Source organism: Lissotriton helveticus, chromosome 12 (genome assembly GCF_964261635.1).
Source record: "Lissotriton helveticus chromosome 12, aLisHel1.1, whole genome shotgun sequence".
Taxonomy (NCBI): domain Eukaryota; kingdom Metazoa; phylum Chordata; class Amphibia; order Caudata; family Salamandridae; genus Lissotriton; species Lissotriton helveticus.
This window is the reverse complement of record NC_136073.1, coordinates 864,270,869-864,290,581: the sequence shown is the minus strand read 5'-3', so window position 1 is coordinate 864,290,581 and position 19,713 is coordinate 864,270,869. Positions and strand designations below refer to the sequence as shown.

Here is a 19,713-nt window from a genome sequence, read left to right as displayed (position 1 = left end):
CAAATAAAAATACCTCCTAGACTAAATAATGCAACTTTAGGCATCTGTTTTTCTTCTCTGGAAAATGACTGCATTTTGATATTTCCTTTATTTTCCTCTCTTTTATCCCAAAATAAAATAAGGTTGAAGTAAACCGTCAGGGATAGAACCGGTAACATTAAGGTGTGTGCATACGTTACTCTTTTCACAGGCTTAACGATTTCATCATCGTAGTAACCAAAGACATCATACAATCTTAGAAACCTTGTGTAGCTAGAATATTTTTTTTTGTGTATTTGTTTTAGTCTGTTTTTTAAACCAAATGAAGAATTCTTCAGTGGGTATATAGCATTCCCTTGCCTCTTCTACCATCAGTTGTTGTTTATCTTCTGCCATTTCCTCATACGGAAAGCTTATCATTCATTTAACAATTTGCTTGCCACTGTTTCCTCGTTTGTGATATTTACTTGCCATCTATGCCTTGCCTTTTTAGTTGAGTATTTTAAGCCACTCTATATTAATTTAAAGATTGTTGCCTTATCCTCACACTTAATGCCGAATGCAACTCTATCCTTGAATTGTATCTACTGTTGTCATATTTAGTAAATTTTCAAATTTGTTTTCAGTACCAGCCTAACACAGTTCTACCTCATATTTTAATTTATGTGCTTCTATCATAAAAGTGAATTCATCTTAAGCATGTTTTTAGTAAGTGGACAATAAGGAAAGTTGACCATAAAAACCCTAATCTTAAATTTTTTTAAATGTAAAAATCACGAAGGGTATCATGGGTGAAGAGAAATGGCACCCCTTCCCCCACCCCCACCTGCTCCTTCTTTATTTCAGTAATTTAAATAATCAATCTAATGATACTTTGTTATATTAGGGAGGCCTGATACAATAAAAATGAAAATCACAAAAGTGTGCTCTTCCTTTGTATTCTTTTTTAAAATCACTGAATATTCTGTTTCAAAACAAAATTGTCCCTAAAGTTAACACTGCAACCTAAATTTGCTTAAAAAATAATGAGTAAATATATTCTTTAGTTATTAAAATAACCTGTATGCTATTTTTATTAATGCATTATTTCCCCATGACAAGGAAATGTTAATGTTGAAGCCAGATGTGCATTTCTGAAACATATCTCAGTAAATTAGCTTTAAAAATAGATATTTTCTTCCATTGTGACTTTTGCATAATCTTTCATCTTGGCAGGTACGATCCGGATAGTAACACATGGACCTTTGTGGCCTCAATGTCAGTTTCCCGTATTGGAGCAGGCGTAACTGTGTGCAATTATCTAATGTATGCAGTAGGTGGGTTTGATGGTGAGCACCGATGGAACACAGTTGAGTGTTATCATCCCGAAAAAGATGCATGGCACTTGGTAGCACCCATGGAAACAGCTCGCAGTGGAGCAGGTAAGTGAAGGAAAGTGCTTTCTAGAATTAGCTAGGAATGGACTTCTGAAAAAGTAAAGTCTGAAACCTTGTATATAACTATTCGTGTAAGAAGTTGTTTTCTTTAAAACTCTTTAAATAAATGTACCTCTTTACGCTTTTCATTTTTATCAAATTATGATACGAAGTTCATTAGGTAACATAAGACAGCAACTATTTTAAACGCTTTCGTTCAGACACTTTAGCTTTCTTTCTGGATTGCAGACGACTATCTCAAGTACAGGTGTAAACTGCATTCTCTCCATTTGTAGTTTCACTAAGTTCTTTTGGAAATCGGGTGGTTCTGTGATTCTTGTTGACTAGACTCAAAAGCTGTCTTTTGATGATATATTTGCTTATGTCCCATGTTGAATAGAGGCGAGTCACACTGGATAGTGACCGGCAAGGCTGCCGTGAACTAATGTATTGTTTAATTATCTTTTATAATACTCTGCAGTAGTTAGATAGATCCAGTTATTGGTCTGTGTGGAGCATTATGTTCAGGGATGCGTGTGCCGAGGAACATGTACATTTGTTTCATCCTGCTGCGGGGTACGCTTTCTGTTGCTTGGCTTTTGGTAATTGTTATATTTCTAGGCATCTGTGCCTATAATGTGACTGTTATGTGGCCATTATGTGAAAGGTTGATAGGAAGTAGTTTCAAAATGTCACGATCCTTTGGCAAAAATTGATTGAAGGATAGTATCCCACAAAACTTGTTAAACATTCCCTGAAGAGAGTGTGGATTACACCAAGAGGGTCTCTCCTGGCCCCAATGACTAAAGATGTGAGTATTCCTTTAACTTGTGTGCTGACTTTTTCTAATCTGACTTATAAGATCAAAAAGATCATTTCAAGCAATATGAAGATGATAAACTCTTTTAAGATCCCAAAACCATTGTTCTAGTTTAAACGGGGCAAAAACCATAGACAGCATCTTGTAAGGGCATCCAGGAAAACGCAGCCGACAGATCTTATTGGACTCCTGAAGTTATCTCCAGTAACTGGACATTACAAATTCAGTCAATGTGTAGCATGCAGTTTTACTTCAAATTCAAAAGAAGTCGCAGTCTATGGAGTCTTACATAAACAACAGAGATTCTCTAATTGCAACACCTAGAACATGGTGTTCCTCATTTGGTGCCCATGGACAAATGCTACATAGGCCAAACCACCCAGCCTATAAAAAAACACATCCTGCAACATATATCAAGGGGCCGGTGTAAAATCACAGGGGGATCCCTTAGTGGAACATGTTTCTGAGACAACATTCTGAAAATGACTTGAAATGATGGTCAGTGTTCTTCGAGGCTTCTCACTGGACAAAAGCAGCAGAACACTGGAACCATTGCTACTTCAAACTGAGGTCAAATGAATTACTTAATACAACACCTATGAACAGGGCCTCAATGAACAGGAAGAGCTATGGTCACGGATTAGAAAATTGAATGTTATTGGTTCCTTCCAAACTGCTTTGAATTTGTGTAACATACATCATATAATGTATTTCATTTTGTACAGTTTAGTACAACTACGCACTTTATTGATGAATTCATTTTGCATGCTGTACTTTGTATTTTGCATTAGAAAAAAGAAGGTACGTTCATTCCCAATCATTACCTTTTAAAATCTGTTTGTGATCAAAAATGAACCTTATCGACCTGAGTACATGGATGGATTTGTATGTATCTGTATATATTTGGGACTTCGCTGTGCACTTTGCCATTCACTATTATATTATATATTTCTGTTCAAAATATGCAGTGTGTTTGAAATGTGCCTTGATTCAGGTTTTGTTCTACCTAATGTAGCTCACTATAAATATTATACTGTGCTCTACCCTTCTTTTAATTTCATTATCCTTTTGTATTTATTCCACAATAATTGAAGCTCTAACATTATCATTTTTCTAAATAAACACCTTCATAGTCTCTAACACAGATGTTTTGCATGCAATCACTTGTCTGGTATACAGCAGTTTTTGATGTTTTTTGTCATAATTGCTTGCAGCTTAGTACGACGGTATATGTATAATGTTTTAGGAATACAATGGTTCTGTTATGGCCCAAAGGTCCAAAGAAAGAAGTGGCCCTGTAGGGTACACTGTGATAGAATTAGGGATGACAATTAATATCAACAGGAGCGGTAAGTAATGTACAAAAGGACATATAGGTTGATTAAGGACTGATGTTTATTTTAGGAAAAAAGGTGTAATAGTATTCAGGTGCTCACACAGGTAAGTGACAACAGGTGTGACATGAAAAGTGAGGTTGACTATAAAACTAAGACATCGCATTGACAACAATACATGGAACTCCTCAAAAGTTTACAAAATATAAGGAGTTCCTGTTGTAGGGGGGTCAACGGCGTTTCGATCTCAGCTAATCAAGATCATCTTCAGGACTTACAATTGGTGTACAAGCTGAATCTAAAAGAAGAACATTACTCATGTTATAATCTGGTCCCTGTTATCTGTTTATATACATTATACTTCCTTACAACAGTGAAAATGTGCTCCCAGTGGGCAATTATGCATAGTAGATTAAACAATGCGCAAGCATGAGTCATAAATTAATGCAGAGTACTGAATTGTAGTGTGTCGAATTATTTATAGAAAAGCGGCCTAATTAGTATTCAAGATAGGCGCCATAGCGATGAATAGACAGAGGTGGTGCACCACGTATAAGGAAAGAGAATTACGTGGTAGTGGGTATAAGTCAAAAGGCAGAGAGATTAATTGGGTGACTAAATAGTGGCTACTAGCGCTGGTAGCTCGCAACGCGGCAGGGAGTGCCGCAGGGAGTAAGTAATACAACTTACTAGGACCGGACAAAGCCCGGAAATTGCTGAGGGAGGACGATTTGAAGGAAATGATTGCCTCAAGGTGCAATCATATTTAGAGGTAGGAGCCGGGGCACGGGGTATATGTATAATGGACACATCCTCAGGATATGATCATCATTCCTTACTGAATCTGACACTATTTAGCCCCGTTTTGGCATAACAGATGTTTTAAGAAACAACAAGCAGCATTCTTTTTTTAGCAATATGCCTGCAAGATGATGGCTGGCCCAAAGATGTTCTACTATTGGGAGGCGTTCTAGCTCCTAACTTCGTCATGCTATTCAAGTCCATTCCACCCATTTCTACGTCGCCTGAAGGTATATCAGGAACAGGGCCATAACTGTTGAGTTCAGAGTTAGGGACTTCGTACCAGACGATCACACCAGTTTGTGGATCATGGACGCGACCCAAACTTGCTATTAGACAGTCCTTATGCCTCACCGACTTACCCCCATGAGTAAGTATCATATTTGTTTACCGCTAGATACGATTTTGGGCACATGCCCTATTGTTTAGCCTGAACCTTTTGATCTGCTTAATTTAGGAGCTTGTTTTTTAAACCAGCACCTGCAGTGCTAAATTTGGAGGACGTATTCACTACACTGCTTCGGGGTTATGTTCAGACTACTTTGCTAACAGCCAACTGCGGTCTTTGAATGTATATTTAGAGTTTTCCCCTAGAATCCTCCATGTAAGTTTTAATCCTATTCATTCAACATTCTTTGGCCCGTGTTTTCTGGACCAGTAATTTACATCTTTTTCTTGATCAGTCATTTACATTTCTGTCTGTCTTTATTGTCCATTTTAGACGTTGGTTATAATCAGTTGAAGGTAAGCATTGCTTCCTTCTCAAGTAAGAGTCATTTCTGTTTGCTGGGCCATACAGACCGAGTTTCACTTCCCTCTCCATTTCAAACTAGATTATACGCTGTGAACGGTTCGCTGAGTTGGAGCATACATTTTACCACTTTTGCACAGTGTGACTCTTCTTTCTTTCTATATTCTCCTTTTTACCATGTCTGGTCCTGGCATTTGTACTTAGGTGACAGAGGCATCATGTTATTTTTGCGGGTGCTTGCACATTTGACTGTTATTATTTACTGTTAGTTTGAATTGTTTGGCTTGGCACGTTTTGTTAAAGAACCACAGCTTTTAACAGAATGCTTTACACAATTCAGGGTAATGTATGTAAGTTATATTAATTCAGTCCTACGATGTGAATTCAATTGAATTTCTATTTTTTTTAATGCTTTCTTTTAAGTTTGAGTGATTCTGGTCCCACATTGTCCTTAGGAGGCCTTAATTGGAAGGCCGAAACACGTTGATTCCTACTATCCAGGACCAGCGTCATTCTTATACAAAAAAAAGAGATATATAGAAAACCCATAGGGTCTTAGACCAAAAAACATCTGTTTGAAGCTGTTAATTTAAGCCATGTATTAGTTGGGGTTTTATAAATTGACGTTGTTACCTGAAGACGTTTTGTCTCTATTGTTGTTGCCCTAGCAACAGTAGGTTATCCGTTATTGTTCACCTAATCTAAAGTATTATCTCGCGGTTCCTTTTACCTGTGTTATAACCTTGTATGAAGAATTGGTTGTTTGCAGTATTCTTCAATGTTTTTGTAACCCACGATTGGTTTTGTAAAGTTGACAAAAGACTTTTTTAATAATTAAATGATCAGAATAAGAAATCAATTTAGCAGTCAGTGTCCCATCTGTTGACCTCTGTCGCTTTTTGGCAGGTTTTTTCGACTTTTTGTTCACCAAATCTATTTTCTGTGTATCAAGGGATATATTCTAGTAAGACAGGGTTTAAATCGTGTGGCGTTTGTCACGGCGCCATGTTGATAACCGATCACCACCTCGTATGCCTTTAGTATCTCAAGCGTGACCACGACTCAAAGTTGTGCTCGGACTGTCGGGCCATGGCTCCCTAGGCCTTGCAGGAGAGGGCTATGAAGCTCTTTGCTGCCCGGCAGTGGACAACAGTCAGTGAGACTTCGCGGAGATCCGGGTCCCAATCAAAGAAGAGGAGGTCACAGGACTGATTCCGGAGCTTCAAGTCCTCTTCCTCCCACTCGAAGTCTTCGGGACACTCGGGTAAGAGGCATAAGAAAAAGAAGTCTAAGCGGACTTCAACTTTGCCTCGACTGTCCATCGATGAATGAGGTAAGGAGCACCGACGCTCTAGGCACGGTTCTGCGGAGCCTGAGGCAAGGTCGACTCCGTGTCTCCCTCTATTTCTGGGAGTCAGAACGCCCCCGCTCAAATAAAATAATTTTACGAGGCCATGTGCTGTGTATTCGAGCGGGCCTGCTCTTCTGGTGAGCCGTTGGGCCCCGCCTTTTCGGAACAGGCCCCATCAGATTTGTCGCAGTCGGCTCCTGCCATGGCGGTGCCTGATTCTGGATCTGGGACGACGCAGTTGTGCCTACGCGACCTTCCCTGGCATCCAACCCGAAGTTGGTGCATTTGGCGCTGCCAGCAGCCACCATAGTGCCAGCCCCATCCTTATCCCTGACGACTCAGAGTTGGATCGCTGTCGCTCAACACCAACTCCTGCAGAACCTAGAAGTTCCATGTTGTCGCCTGGCCATTTTCAGGACTTTTCAGGCATGGGAGCAGACTATGGACCCTTTAGTACACCATGATTTATCTGTAGAACAGATGGACTGTTATGAGGAACTTGGGGAAGCCAGTAGGCTGAATACATCCCCAGATACTGGCATGCTTCCTCCGCCAACTGTGGCTACGGAGTAGGGGGCTTTTTATGCCAATCTGGTAAGGAGGGCAGCTGAGGTCCATGGACTGGAGTTGCCCTCAGTGCAGGCCAGGACTAATCTTCTGACCGAAGTGCTTCAACCAGGGTCTTCCACCTCTGAACCCCTATTGCCCTTTAATGAAGCACTAGCTGATGTCCCCCCAGGCACTTGGTCCAAGCCTAGCACAGGGGCTCCTGTGAACAGGACAATTGCACGCCGCCATCACCCGGCTCCAGGCAAGCCAAGGTTCCTCAGCCAACACCCTACCTCTGAGAGCTTGGTGGTGCAGACTTTGACTTCCCATGGTGCATTCCTTTCAGCCTATCGAGGATGGGTGATTCCAAGAGGCTGGAAAAACTTGGGAAGAAGATGTTTTCTTCCGCCAGCCTGGCATTGCGGTCGGTGAATACTGCATGCTTTTTGGACCGTTTCTCCCACTCCCTTTGAGAGACAGTTGCGCAAGTGCGGCCACAGGTCTGGAGAACCGGGCCTTATGGGCCTAGCGCCGCAGGGCACGCCTGATATCTCCGGGTTCACCTGCCTTATCAAACAGAGACACGAGACACTCTGTTCGGCGTAGAAAATCAGGTTTATTAGCTGCAGCTAAGCACAGTGGTCCTAGAAGTACACCAATGGTAAGTTCTCAGGAGACTGCCACTTCATTCCGTGGCGAACAGTCTTTTATACAGTACACATTTACAATACTCACTCCCAAAACATACAGAACTGACAAATGGGAAAAGTTCGAAAACAAGCTATCAGGTATCTCGTATACGCCCTTCTTTCAGACCCCGTGTCCTCCCCTCCCCTCAAGTTAATCAGTGCTAGTGCATGTAGTTCAATTTGCAGGTGGCAGGACGTATTTGCGAGCCTCAAAGGACAGTTGTGTAACAAGAGAATACACAGAAAGAATAGTGAAGGCCAGTTAAACTGGATAAAATAAAGGAAGAATGGTGAGACCCACACAGCCAACTAAGACAAGGATCAATCAGTCTAGACATGGATTAACTAACTCGGCCAGTTCCTGACATCGGTTTCTTAGACAAGGACAAAGGGTTACTCTTTAACAGGAGAGGCGAGCAGCTGAAAAAGCAAAAACACTATGTTCGCCGTGTCGCCTGAGTGAGGGCAACACAAAATGGCGGCTGTCACAAAATGGCGGCTGACTACGAAGCGAAGTCGAAAATCACGGAACCACAGACCCTCCTTTTGCCATTACTCAGGCAAAACACAAAGGACTCACGCTAGTCTGAGTCAATGTCGATGGTCATGAGGTCATTGAGCTGTTGCTGCAACATCATCTTAATATTTTCTGTTTGCTGTGACACAGGTTTTGGAACACACAGGGTGGCACAAAGACCGCAGAGAGCGGGGCCACATTGCAAACAGAGACAACTGGAGAAAATGATGGCTAAAATCATTCCAAGGAAAGTTAACACTTTCCATCCCCATGTGGACAGTAGTCCCCAAAACCATCCCATCACAGACCAATCTCCTGAGTCCTGATGAATAGACTCGGAAATGACATGTAGCTTAGAAATGGCTTGGTATACTGTAGGAGCATTATCCGGAATGTAAATGCAGCAACTAGACCCAATCAATTTACAAACTCCTCCTCTATCAGCAAGGACAATGTCTAACACCATTCTGTTTTGTAAAGTCATAAGACGATCCGCCTGAAGTTCAGCCGTCAAATTACTCAAGGCTCCAGAAGTTACATTTATTGTAGGCTCGACAACACGAACCAACTGTCTAATGTTTCTGCTATTGACCATTGGGCCCCAAAAGGGGAGAAACCCTTTAACCCCTTCGGCGCTGATGACAAGCTCAGCTTGTCATCAGTTGCGCCGCTCGCACGCTGATGACGAGCTGAGCTCGTCATGTAACGCGGCTTTTTGAAAAAAGCCGCGTAGCGCGAAAATCGCCGCAGCGCGCATGCGGTTAATGAAGTCTCCTCCCTCTTGTCCAGCTGTGTCTCCAGAATCAATAACTCCTCTACCATATCTTTTCCTGTGGTGTCCTGAAGGAGCAGTGTATGTAGGGGAAAGAAGGAAAGCTATATAACATGTTCCTGAAAAATAGGCTGGAAGCCAGGTGTAGGCCCTATCATGACAGATAAAATATGTACCTTGAGATGGTACTAGCGGAGAAGAAATCAAGGGGGAATAAACGTAGGTATGGGAACAAACACTCTTTTCCTGTTTATTCTTTTTGTTCTGACCAGTTATTTGCAAACACAAGGTGCCTTTATGCGGTACTGTCCAAATTGATAAGGATCTTCTTTCTTTCGCTCTATCAGTGAGGCTAGTAATGTAGCGAGTCACATTCCAACCATCATATGCTCGTTTCTCATCCACAGGAATCTAACTAATATCAGCAATTTTGGCCATAGTCACTATTCCTTTAATCAAAGGACTATGACTATAGTCTGATCCACCAGCATATAGATCACCAGGAGGATATCGAAGTTGATTCTGATATGCATTGGAAAACATAGCCAAATAAGCCCAAGCGGAACCTTCATATGAAAACGGGAGAACTAAATATGGCATCCCTTTCTCAGCGTTATGGGGTAAAAGCCCACAAACCCAACAATCAGTAGTGTTAACTACCAGTTGATGCTGATGTAACAACTGGATAAAAGAATTGTTAAAATATTCTGGTCTCCTAACTTGTTCATGGTCTGGGAGTGTGTAGAACTTATGCGGAGAGTCAGTAGAAAAAGAGAGTAGAGGAACAGAAGTTGGAACAGGTGCTTGCTGCATAGTGTGGACAATCCAACCCACAAAAGCTAATAAAATACATAAACACACTAGAATACATAGTGCTACGCCACATCGACTAAATAGCAGTTTCTTGTATTTGTTTCTTTTCACAATCATAACATCATTCTGTAGTAGGGGATCTCTGTGTATAGTCATAATCTAGTGAATAGTCCCGCCCATGTGCGTGGACCCCGGAGCAATCAAAAATAATCTCTTACAGTGTCAAAAAATGCAGAAAATGCATAGACACTTAAGAGAGAATTTAAAGACAGATAATGCAGCCAAAAGGCTACACTGTCCAGTACTTCAACTAGAAATTCCACCATAAAATCCACAAAACAGCAAAGCCTGTACAGATTTCCCTTGCTTAACAGCAAAATCCCTCAGGAATGATAGAGAGAAGAACCTGGACAGACAAGCCCCATAGGCTGCCATTATGTGGCTTAATTAGGATACTGCGCCACCTTCCACTAGGACTTCCTATGCTTACAAGTGGAAGAGGTTTTGCATCTGGTGCAAGTCTAAGAACTATGACCCTACGTCATGCAAGGAGGATGTCATCCTTCCATATCTGCTTCATCTGGCGCAGTCGGGCCTTAATGTCCATTCCATTAAGGTTCATCTGGCTGCTTTGACTGCCTACAGGAAAGGACCTTCACAGACTTCCTTTTTCCAGATCCCTGTGATCAAAGATTTTTTGGAAGGCTTGAAGAAAGTGTTCCCTCCTGTCAGGCTTCCTTCGCCTTCATGGGACTTGAATGTGGTGCTGTCCAGGTTGATGAAGGAGCCTTTTGAACCCATTCATAAGGCTTCGTTGCAGCACCTGTCCTGGAAGGCGGCGTTCCTCGTGGCCATTACATCGGCCCGCAGGGTGAGTGAGATTCAGGCATTGTGTTGCCAAGAACCTTATACTGTATTTCATAATGCTAAAGTTGTTATGCGTACTCACCCTAAGTTTCTTCCCAAGGTTGTTTCTGATTTTCATATCAATCAGACTATCACTTTGCCTACGTTCTTTCAGAACCCTTCCTCTCCGGCGGAAAGGTCTTTACATTCCCTGGATGTGCGGAGGGTGCTGAAGTTTTATCTTGATAAGACTAAAGATATTCGTAGGTCAGACCAATTGTTCATCAATTATGGCTCAGTCAGGACGGGTCTTGCTACCTCTAAACAGTCCATCTCTAGGTGGATTGTGTCCTGCATTCAGTTGTGTTACTGCAAAGCTAATAAGACCTTAGGGGGCAAACCTAAGGCTCATTCCACCAGGGGCAAGGCTGCTACGACAGCTATGCTCCGTAATGTTCCCATTGCAGAAATCTGCAAGGCGGCCACTTGGAAGTCGGTCCATACCTTTGCTAAGCATTACTGCCTGGACTCTGATGCCAGGGCAGACGCTCAGGTTGGGCAGGCTTCGCTGCGGAATCTGTTCGCACAGTAGTGGCGTTATTTTACTCTCCACCGCCGCTTGGTGTGGGGATGGGCTTGCCATTCTATTCACTAGATTATGACTATACACAGAGATCCCCTACTACAGAAGGAGTAGTTTCTGTCCTGTAACTCCAGTTCTGTAGTAGGGGTATCTCTGTTATAGTCATAAGCGCCCTCCCGCCTCCCCGGTGGAGTGTTGTTCATGATCATAATGCTACAGGTCTGGCGTTTTCTACGCCTTCGAAAAGAACTGAGGCTAAGTTGGACCTGCTATGCATTCTGGGATACTGAGAGAAGGTTCTGGAAGGTTCCTTAAAGGCGCAGTATCCTAATTAAGCCACATAATGGCAGCCTATGGGGCTTGTCTGTCCAGGTTCTTCTCTCTATCATTCCTGAGGGATTTTGCTGTTAAGCAAGGGAAATCTGTACAGGCTTTGCTGTTTTGTGGATTTTATGGTGGAATTTCTAGTTGAAGTACTGGACAGTGTAGCCTTTTGGCTGCATTATCTGTCTTTAAATTCTCTCTTAAGTGTCTATGCATTTTCTGCATTTTTTGACACTGTAAGAGATTATTTTTGATTGCTCCGGGGTCCACGCACATGGGCGGGACTATTCACTAGATTATGACTATAACAGAGATACCCCTACTACAGAACTGGAGTTACAGGACAGAAACTACTCCTTCCCTTCCATCTTAGTATCCACTACTCTAAAGACGTTGCTCACGATAATCTTCCTAGATCACTTGGCTGTGATTATTAGCCGTCCTATGACACTGCAAGTCATGTTGACCTAGTCACTATTCAGGTCACAGCTCAAGACTCCTACCGTGACCCTGCAACTTGATGGATAGTGGAAAGGAAATTCCTTTTCCAAAAAAAAGGTAATTACAGAAAAAGAAAACACAGTTCAATTGTCTTTTGTCTTGCCAGGTATCGTTTGGTCCTTAAACAGAGTTTCTGGTTTAGTAGTGTCCAATTTTAGATGGGGTGGTACAGCTTCTTGTAGCACATCATCATCTTCTTTTTCAGAGTTTATCCAGTCCAGGCGTGCACTACTGTAGTGTAGCTCCTATTTTCCCAATAGGCTCTGCGCATTGGAATAGTGCCTACAGCAGTAAAGGCCTAGGCCAGACGTTAACTAGGTCTACTACTGTCGATACTAGACTTAATTTTTGGGTTTGCCAGCTAAGCTCAGAGTTCGCTAGAAACTTTCTCGAATGTTCAAGGAAGGATTAACTCCCCTGATTAGACAAGAAGGGATTTAGTTTCTGACAACCATAGAACATGACAACTTTGCTCTCCCCTAATCAAGAGTCAATCTCGAGAGTCGTGTGAGCACAAGGCAATTATTTTACTCAGTCAGTACGTGCATTCTTAGTCTCATCAGAATGTAGAGAAAAGGAAGAGACGGGCGTGTTCAATAAAAGATGTTATTTATTGATCAGTCTCTTTTCTCGTACAAGAGAAATGGATCGATATTATTGCAATACTTATAGTTAAGTAAAGTGCATACATTAGAAGCAATAGTATAAAATAATACTGTAAAAACATTGATATGGTTTCTGAGCCATATGATGTTTAAAATGAATAAAATATATTTACATATACATATACATTTGACTAAACGTACTCAACTGGTGTTTCTAAATACGCCTACCCCGTGTACCTGACCTAAGTCTAATGCGTGGGCGGGAATAGAAAGTTACAGTTTAGTTTAAGTTTGTTTTTGCCAAGTGAATAACTAAAGAATTCTCTAGGAGGGGTTATTCAGTTCTGTACCTGGAATTTAGGATGAATGAGGAATGGTATCTCTTTCTCTGCTCTCGATATTCCAGGCTGCCTGCGAGGGCTGCCCAGAAGCGCCGGTGCTGGGTCTCTCGGCTTGAGATAGCAGCGCGTCTCTCAGCGCGTCAGGAAGGCGGGGCTGCTGCCTGCGGGGTCTGCTTCTGCTCTCGGCTTCGGCAAGTATGGCTGCTCCGTCTTGTCACCACGCGTGTGTTTGCATAGGGCAAGGTCGGCAATATTTATACCTTAAAGGTGCCGGGATTGACGTAAGGATGGACATAGGTACGTCAATAAAGATGTCATACGACTTGCTCGTTAGCACATTCTTTACTAAAGTTCTCTGTGAAATCAAAACAATGGCCGCACGGATTATCCAGGTTGTCATAGGTTTGATTTGTTATGAGAACGTCGTATGCCTTATCAGGGGCTGGAGGAATATCGCTTGTCTAATTAGATCTCAAGCGTTATGACCTAATCAGATAACACGTTCCTGTGCCGTAGTGTGACTGCGTCAGATAACGGTATCTGCATCATGGGGAATTTCTTGCCTCATGGGCTGACTGTTAGTTAACTAGCTAGGTAGCTTAACCAGAATAGGGTCAGGAATAGGGGGATCGATTCAGAACCTATAGAAATACACGACACCCACTCCACGCTAACTATGGTCATATCTACTAATCTATGCATAGTATAACATAGTACAACATACTATAGAGTATAGTGTATACCTTACCACCCCAAAATACATAAATGCATTTCGAAATTTTCAAATATACTGAAAAATTGCCGTCATATATATTGTATGCACTTAAGCTATGAATTAAATGCAAAAGTAAACACGCATTGTTATGCATTATTGCTTGTTGGTATATGAGAAATACACATGAAATGGCTCTTAATATGGCTATACAGAAAAAAGTCGAAACCATTTCATCACATAAAATCTATTGCGAACATACCAGCGGGCAGCTAAAGTCTATAAAGTCTATAAAGTATCTAAAATAGAAATCTTAGTTCTCTAGGAATAGTCTCTTACTTTAAGCAGAAAATCAGTGTCCCGGGAAAAAATATATAGAAAAATATTTTAGGGGCTTGCTGAAAAAGGTTGCTGTCCGTGAACTGGATTGTAATTGTTCATGTGACTTTATTTTTAAAGTTGAAGGCCGAATTCAGGGAACGCCGTGTGCGAGTTTACTCAAAAGTCTCTATTTCTGTTCCGGAGAGAACATCATATCATTCAGGCTTTCGAAAAAACTGTCAACAGCTTCATGGGAAAGTTCCTCTAAGTCGGAAATAGGTGTAACCATGCATTCATGCGCATGATTGTCTGCATTGACATTCTGATTTGCATTGCTGACAGAAGGTCGTACCTGTTCGATGCTGCTTTCATCTTGAACTTCACTACTCTTCAATCGCAGTGGTGAAGATTCCAGGAATGCCGTCATCAGAATTGGCAGCCTTTGAGGGCAGCACAGTGCGTGAACCTTGGTAGGAACCAGCAGTGTATCTGCATCCACCGGCGCATCCGATTGTAGCGTCAGACAGGTGTCTAACACGCATTCTTTTCCGCATAGCAGACACCTTAGTACAGGTAAAACACACCTTTGCCACATTGGTCGAAATGATAGAAACCAAGTCATGTTTAGGTCTCTAAGCCGGGATAGTCCCAGGATTTTTGATATCCGGTCCCGGTATCCAATGGCTAGGATCGTATCTTCCATTGTCGCGAGAGTTTGATCTGTGACATGGGTTGCCATAACGAAAAATAAGGACTAGGAATAGGATTCCTGCAATTAGTCCTAGGATCAGGGGAAGTCCGCCAAAAATCGAATGGACGAAGTCTGGAAAAATACCCAGTATGGCTTTGAATGGTGTTAATGCCATCGAAAATACTGTCTTAAATACCTTTGAGACCCCTGTGGTATCAGAAATATTTAAGATTTCGCTCAGGATTTCCGCGAAATGTACGGGGGAATTAGTTGATAATAATGTATGTATCTCTGCAGTCGTCCTTGCGACTTGTAGATCATACGTTTCTTTAGAGGACGTGAGCCTTGTAGGCGTCTGAAGAAGCACTGTTTTCATTCTGCTTAAAGTGTCTATTCGAATAGAAGTAATTTTCAGACCGGGCCATGCCCTTGCCTCCCTGTCTGGAAAGGAGCTGGGAAACAAAGAACGTCCACAGCACTTGACCTTCGCCGTCGTAGTGACGAGATAAGGAGTCCCGGGCATAAGACTACAGCATCTGCGGTCTACAATAAGAATGTAACTCCCATTATAGAGTCTTTGAAAGAATGGTTCTATTTCAGTTGCAGGTGCGCCTTGCTGGTGGCATGAAAGGTTGTATGAATTCCCTTCACATGCTCCGTGCAAACTAATACCGTTACACAGAAGCGTGCCGCTTAGTGACATAGCACAATTGTTGCCACTAAGAAACACTTTCTGTCCTTTGTTACTGACACATGCATGTGAATAGGGCAGGTTCCATGTTGTTTTAAGGTACCCCTTTCCCAATTTCTCGTACATGCCAGCCTGTATATATTCTTGGCAGTATTGAAACCTGAAGGTTGAGATTGGAATATTTATGATTCCGTGGATTATCCATTCACTGACAGGTCGTTCTGACATTGTCAACGGTAATCTTTCTAGTTTTTCAATGCTCAAGATTGTATAATCAGCACCCTTCTGCGCCATACCGATCTGTCTATCAGTAAGGTTAAAGATTTGGAATAGTGACGTTGTGTTGATTAAACGCCAAGGCACATAGCCTGAACGCAGATTTTGTAACGTCCAGCCAAGCTGTACAATAGAACGCAATTGTGACTGACCATGTTGTAATAACAGTAAGTCTTGCGATAATATATCGATTGCTGAAGACACAATGCTGTCCAATGAAAAAATTCTGGAGGACAGAGTCATTAACCCATTGTCCACTACAGAAAGTGATTTTTCCAAATTAATACGGTCAATTTCCCGTATTCTTTCTGCTGTCTCAATTTGAGTAACCTTCCAGGCCTCATTGTATGCTGCATATACAGAGGCTGCTATGAAACGCTTATGACGCTGTTTGCGTGGTCCCAGTATGAAATCACGCAAGTCAGCACCATCAGTAAGTAAAGTTAGGTGTTGCTTAATTTCAGGCAGTGTGGAAGTTTGTAGCCATTGAAGGCATAATTTGCCCACACTGTAGGTTGTTATTATCCCTGGGTGATGTCTTTGGGGATATCTAGGGTCTGGCCTGTTCATTTTGAAACCCTGTGTTTTATTCAGGAATCTATCTTGACAGTTATTTGTATCTGTGGGCCAGATCAACCATTGTTTCCAATCAGGATGTGTTCTGTTTTGGTTAAGTATATGGTTCATGTCTATTTCTTCATCTGTTTCAGAGTTATTGCTAAACATTGTTGGCTTTGGAATAGACAGGTTATTTAAATCTTTGATTTTGGCTAAGCCAAGACAGGTGGTTTGTTGAACGGTGTCATTTAAAAATATCATTTGTTCTGGGATCATGCAGGCTCTAAACAAAGCTTCTAAACCCTGTACTTGCCATTCTTTTGTGCCCCAAACACTTTTCAAATCAACATGTTTGTCCCAATAATCAAATCCAAAAGTATTCATTTTTTCAAAGAAAGAATCTGAATATATCAATTTTGTGTTGGTTATCATGGTTTTCATCCCTGTCTTGTTTGACAATTTGTAATAAAATGTTTCAGCATTAGTTATGTTAAAACCTGAAAAATATGAATATTTGCCATACACGGTTCTAGAGCTCCCTTTTGGAGGTGTAGCACAATGTTCCCATTGATTAAAATTTAAAACATTTCTAGGTTGTGCAGATTTATGCAAGAAATGGTTACCATAATGGTTATAGCAGTACATGCTGTCATAATTTGTAGAACCCTGCAAATAATCATGTTTTGTAAATTTAGCAGACATTACTAAGTCAGACATCATATTGTTTATACTTTCAAAGTCCCAATCATCAGCAAATGAGTTTGGTTTTGCAAAGTCACTCAAGGAGATCTTGATTTGGTGTGGATATTTCAGGATCTCGACCGGACCATAAATTTCATAGTCAGTGTTGTCCCAGGCTACCCCACCAGATATTGGAATTGCTGTGAAGTTGGCTGAAGAAAGTTCTGAAGAAAGTTCTCTTTTCTCGACGTGTGAAGATGTGTGTGGTTTGAGGACCAAGTTGATGTTCTGACTTGCTGTGTCCATTTTAGCATATTTTCCCTCAATGAAGCGTCCCAAGGTAAATACCATGATGAGCCAAAGTATGAGGATAAATGCACCAAAACCCACCCAAAATTCAATCCATGGAGAAACCAGATATGTTTCTTTTAGTTGTTTCAAAAGTTCCTTAGCTTTGTCTTTAAAGGATTTTGATGATGGCTGTGTCTTTTGTTCGCTGAAGCCGTCAGAGGAATCATCGAAGTTGATGAAGTAACCGGATGCAGTTCTGTCAATTGTTCCAATTGGTTCAGGATTTTTGTTTCTCGCATTTTCACTTGGTACTTCTGTATAGATTGGTGTGTCTCTGCTAAATGTCTTTATTTGGGTTTTCAGAGGTCTAAGTTCTATTGCATTGTTGCATAGTCCTTGTTGTTCTTCCGTAGGCGTTTCGAATGTGATGAGCCTCTTTGATAGGACCTCTGTACTGGTAGCAAACCTTGGTGTTCTGCTACTTATTGGGAGTCCACTTGGCCTACTGTTTGTTATCGGCCACATGTTGTGGTTTTACCAGGTCGATGGATACAACTCGGTTCTCCTTTTTTCCAGCAAGTGGCGGTAGTACAACTGATCTTGTCCCGTTGACAGACAATACAGGAACTGCTTTTCTGTAAGAAGGCCCAAATTCCTTCTTTACCGCGATCTTCTCCCTGACTAGATCCCCGACTTTTGGAATCCAGACAGGTCTTGCTGGGACAGGTGGTGATTCTTCAGTGGTCGTTGGCTGTTCTTTCAACTGTATGTTGCTCAGGTCTTTTCTTGTTTTGTTTAAGTCCTGCAAAATAGCCAAACGGTCTTTGACATCAAAGCTTTTTTCTGTTACCACTGAAGTCTGACTATCAAGGTCAGAGATCAACATCCTAGTTCCGAATAATAATTCGTACGGACTGAATCCCTTCAGAGAATTTCTTGGCAAGTTATTAAGACTACGTTGGACACTTATTAGATGTTTGACCCACCCAGCTCCCGAACCTAATACCTTTCTATTATAGATTGCTTTCTGTCTTGGTTTTTTCTTTACACCATCCCATACCCTCAGGAAGGAAGTGAGAAGATTCCCGCTGGGCTGTGCTCATTTGGCCATTCTTTCCCCCCCATGCTGGATTGCCTGAGTGAAAACAATGGTCGAACGTAGCATGCTCTTAGCGTATATGCCATTTAGACTCGCAAATCTTGTATAACAGTCCGGACGTCAGCCGAGTGCTGTGGATCTACATTATAAGTGGGAACTAGCCTGTATATGTTAATCGCAAGCCATTCTTTTTAGTGGTGATGTTATCTGCCTTGATACGACGAGGTATTAAACTGCTTCTCTCCCCACTGCGATCTCTGTTGCAGTTTGGGCAGTTTTTTACAAACATGGTGTAGTGCAGGCTCATGCCTGGCCACCAGTACCGTGATTGTAATTCTTCCAGAGAATCTTTTAATTTAAGGTGTCTGAGACCCTCGCTCATGTGTGCGTCTGCGATTAACAAGTTTCTCCTGTCCTTGTTTGGAATCACTCTATCCCCCACTCCAGGGATTCGAGCAAAAGGAATGGAGTTTGCATCTATGATGTATGTGTAATTGAGTGGATAGTTGATCGGTAACGCCGAGCAGTCGCCTTTTGATGACGTTTTTACTGCCAGCAATGTTTCGCCGTCAATGTATTTTAATGTACGCTTTTTTCGATCTACGGGAGCCAGTTTACTGGCTGCCGCTGCGGCTGTTTCAGCCAATGAATTCCCTACAACGTGAACGCCATCACGCTGGTGACTCAGTGAGTGTGTCACGTGAGTCTTTGGTAGTTCTTTTTTCAAAAGAGCTACTTGTTCCCAGAGAAGTCTCTGCTTTATTGGTGCATCCGTGTCATCTTTGTAATCGTTCTGAATCCAGGTCTGCAAATCCTTGTTATATGCTTTGACGCAGAAATATGAATCTGACACTATAAGTGTCGGGAATTCGCGATCCGCATTATCTAGCGCCATTTTCAAAGCTAATATTTCAGTTTGTAGTTCTGAATTAGTTTCTACTGAGTGTGATTTTGTTAATAGAGGTCTTAGTTTACCTCCGTGCCACACTTCTTTTGTAATCTCACATGTGGGATTGTATGCATGTTCTCCCCAAACGGAGGGTTGAGCATGTCCGTCTGTATAGATTACACAGGCGTAATGTCGTAGAGGCAGAATGTCGATTGGCAGAGGATACGTTTTTTCATATTTTAGATTTTTTAATTCATCTAGTTCTGGATCAAAGAAGTAGTATACTTTGTCCGTTGTGATTGAATTTACCCATTGTAACCATTCTGGATCCAATGTTGTTGTTGGTAAATTACACGGTGTTGTTAGTGCCTCGAAGGCTGATTCAGCTGTTCTGACTGTGATATGTCTACCGTCAGCTATGTCTTTTTCTCTAGCTATTGCGGTTTGAACTGCTTGAACAATTTTTCCTTTGTTGTTGAATCTCTGTTCAGCTTTTGTGTACAAGTGTGATCT

The 19,713-nt window shown here is 41.8% G+C and overlaps 1 protein-coding gene across 3 annotated transcripts in view; it reads left to right on the top strand.

The window, feature by feature from the left end:
- The window catches only part of LOC144797571 (kelch-like ECH-associated protein 1A), a 107,575-nt gene that overhangs the window by 59,057 nt on the left and 28,805 nt on the right, over positions 1-19,713 (top strand). For all 3 annotated transcript variants that reach the window (XM_078668225.1, XM_078668224.1, XM_078668226.1), the window contains exon 5: positions 1,195-1,400. In XM_078668225.1, the coding sequence (XP_078524351.1) occupies positions 1,195-1,400 (206 nt within the window). The remainder of the gene's footprint in view (positions 1-1,194; positions 1,401-19,713) is intronic.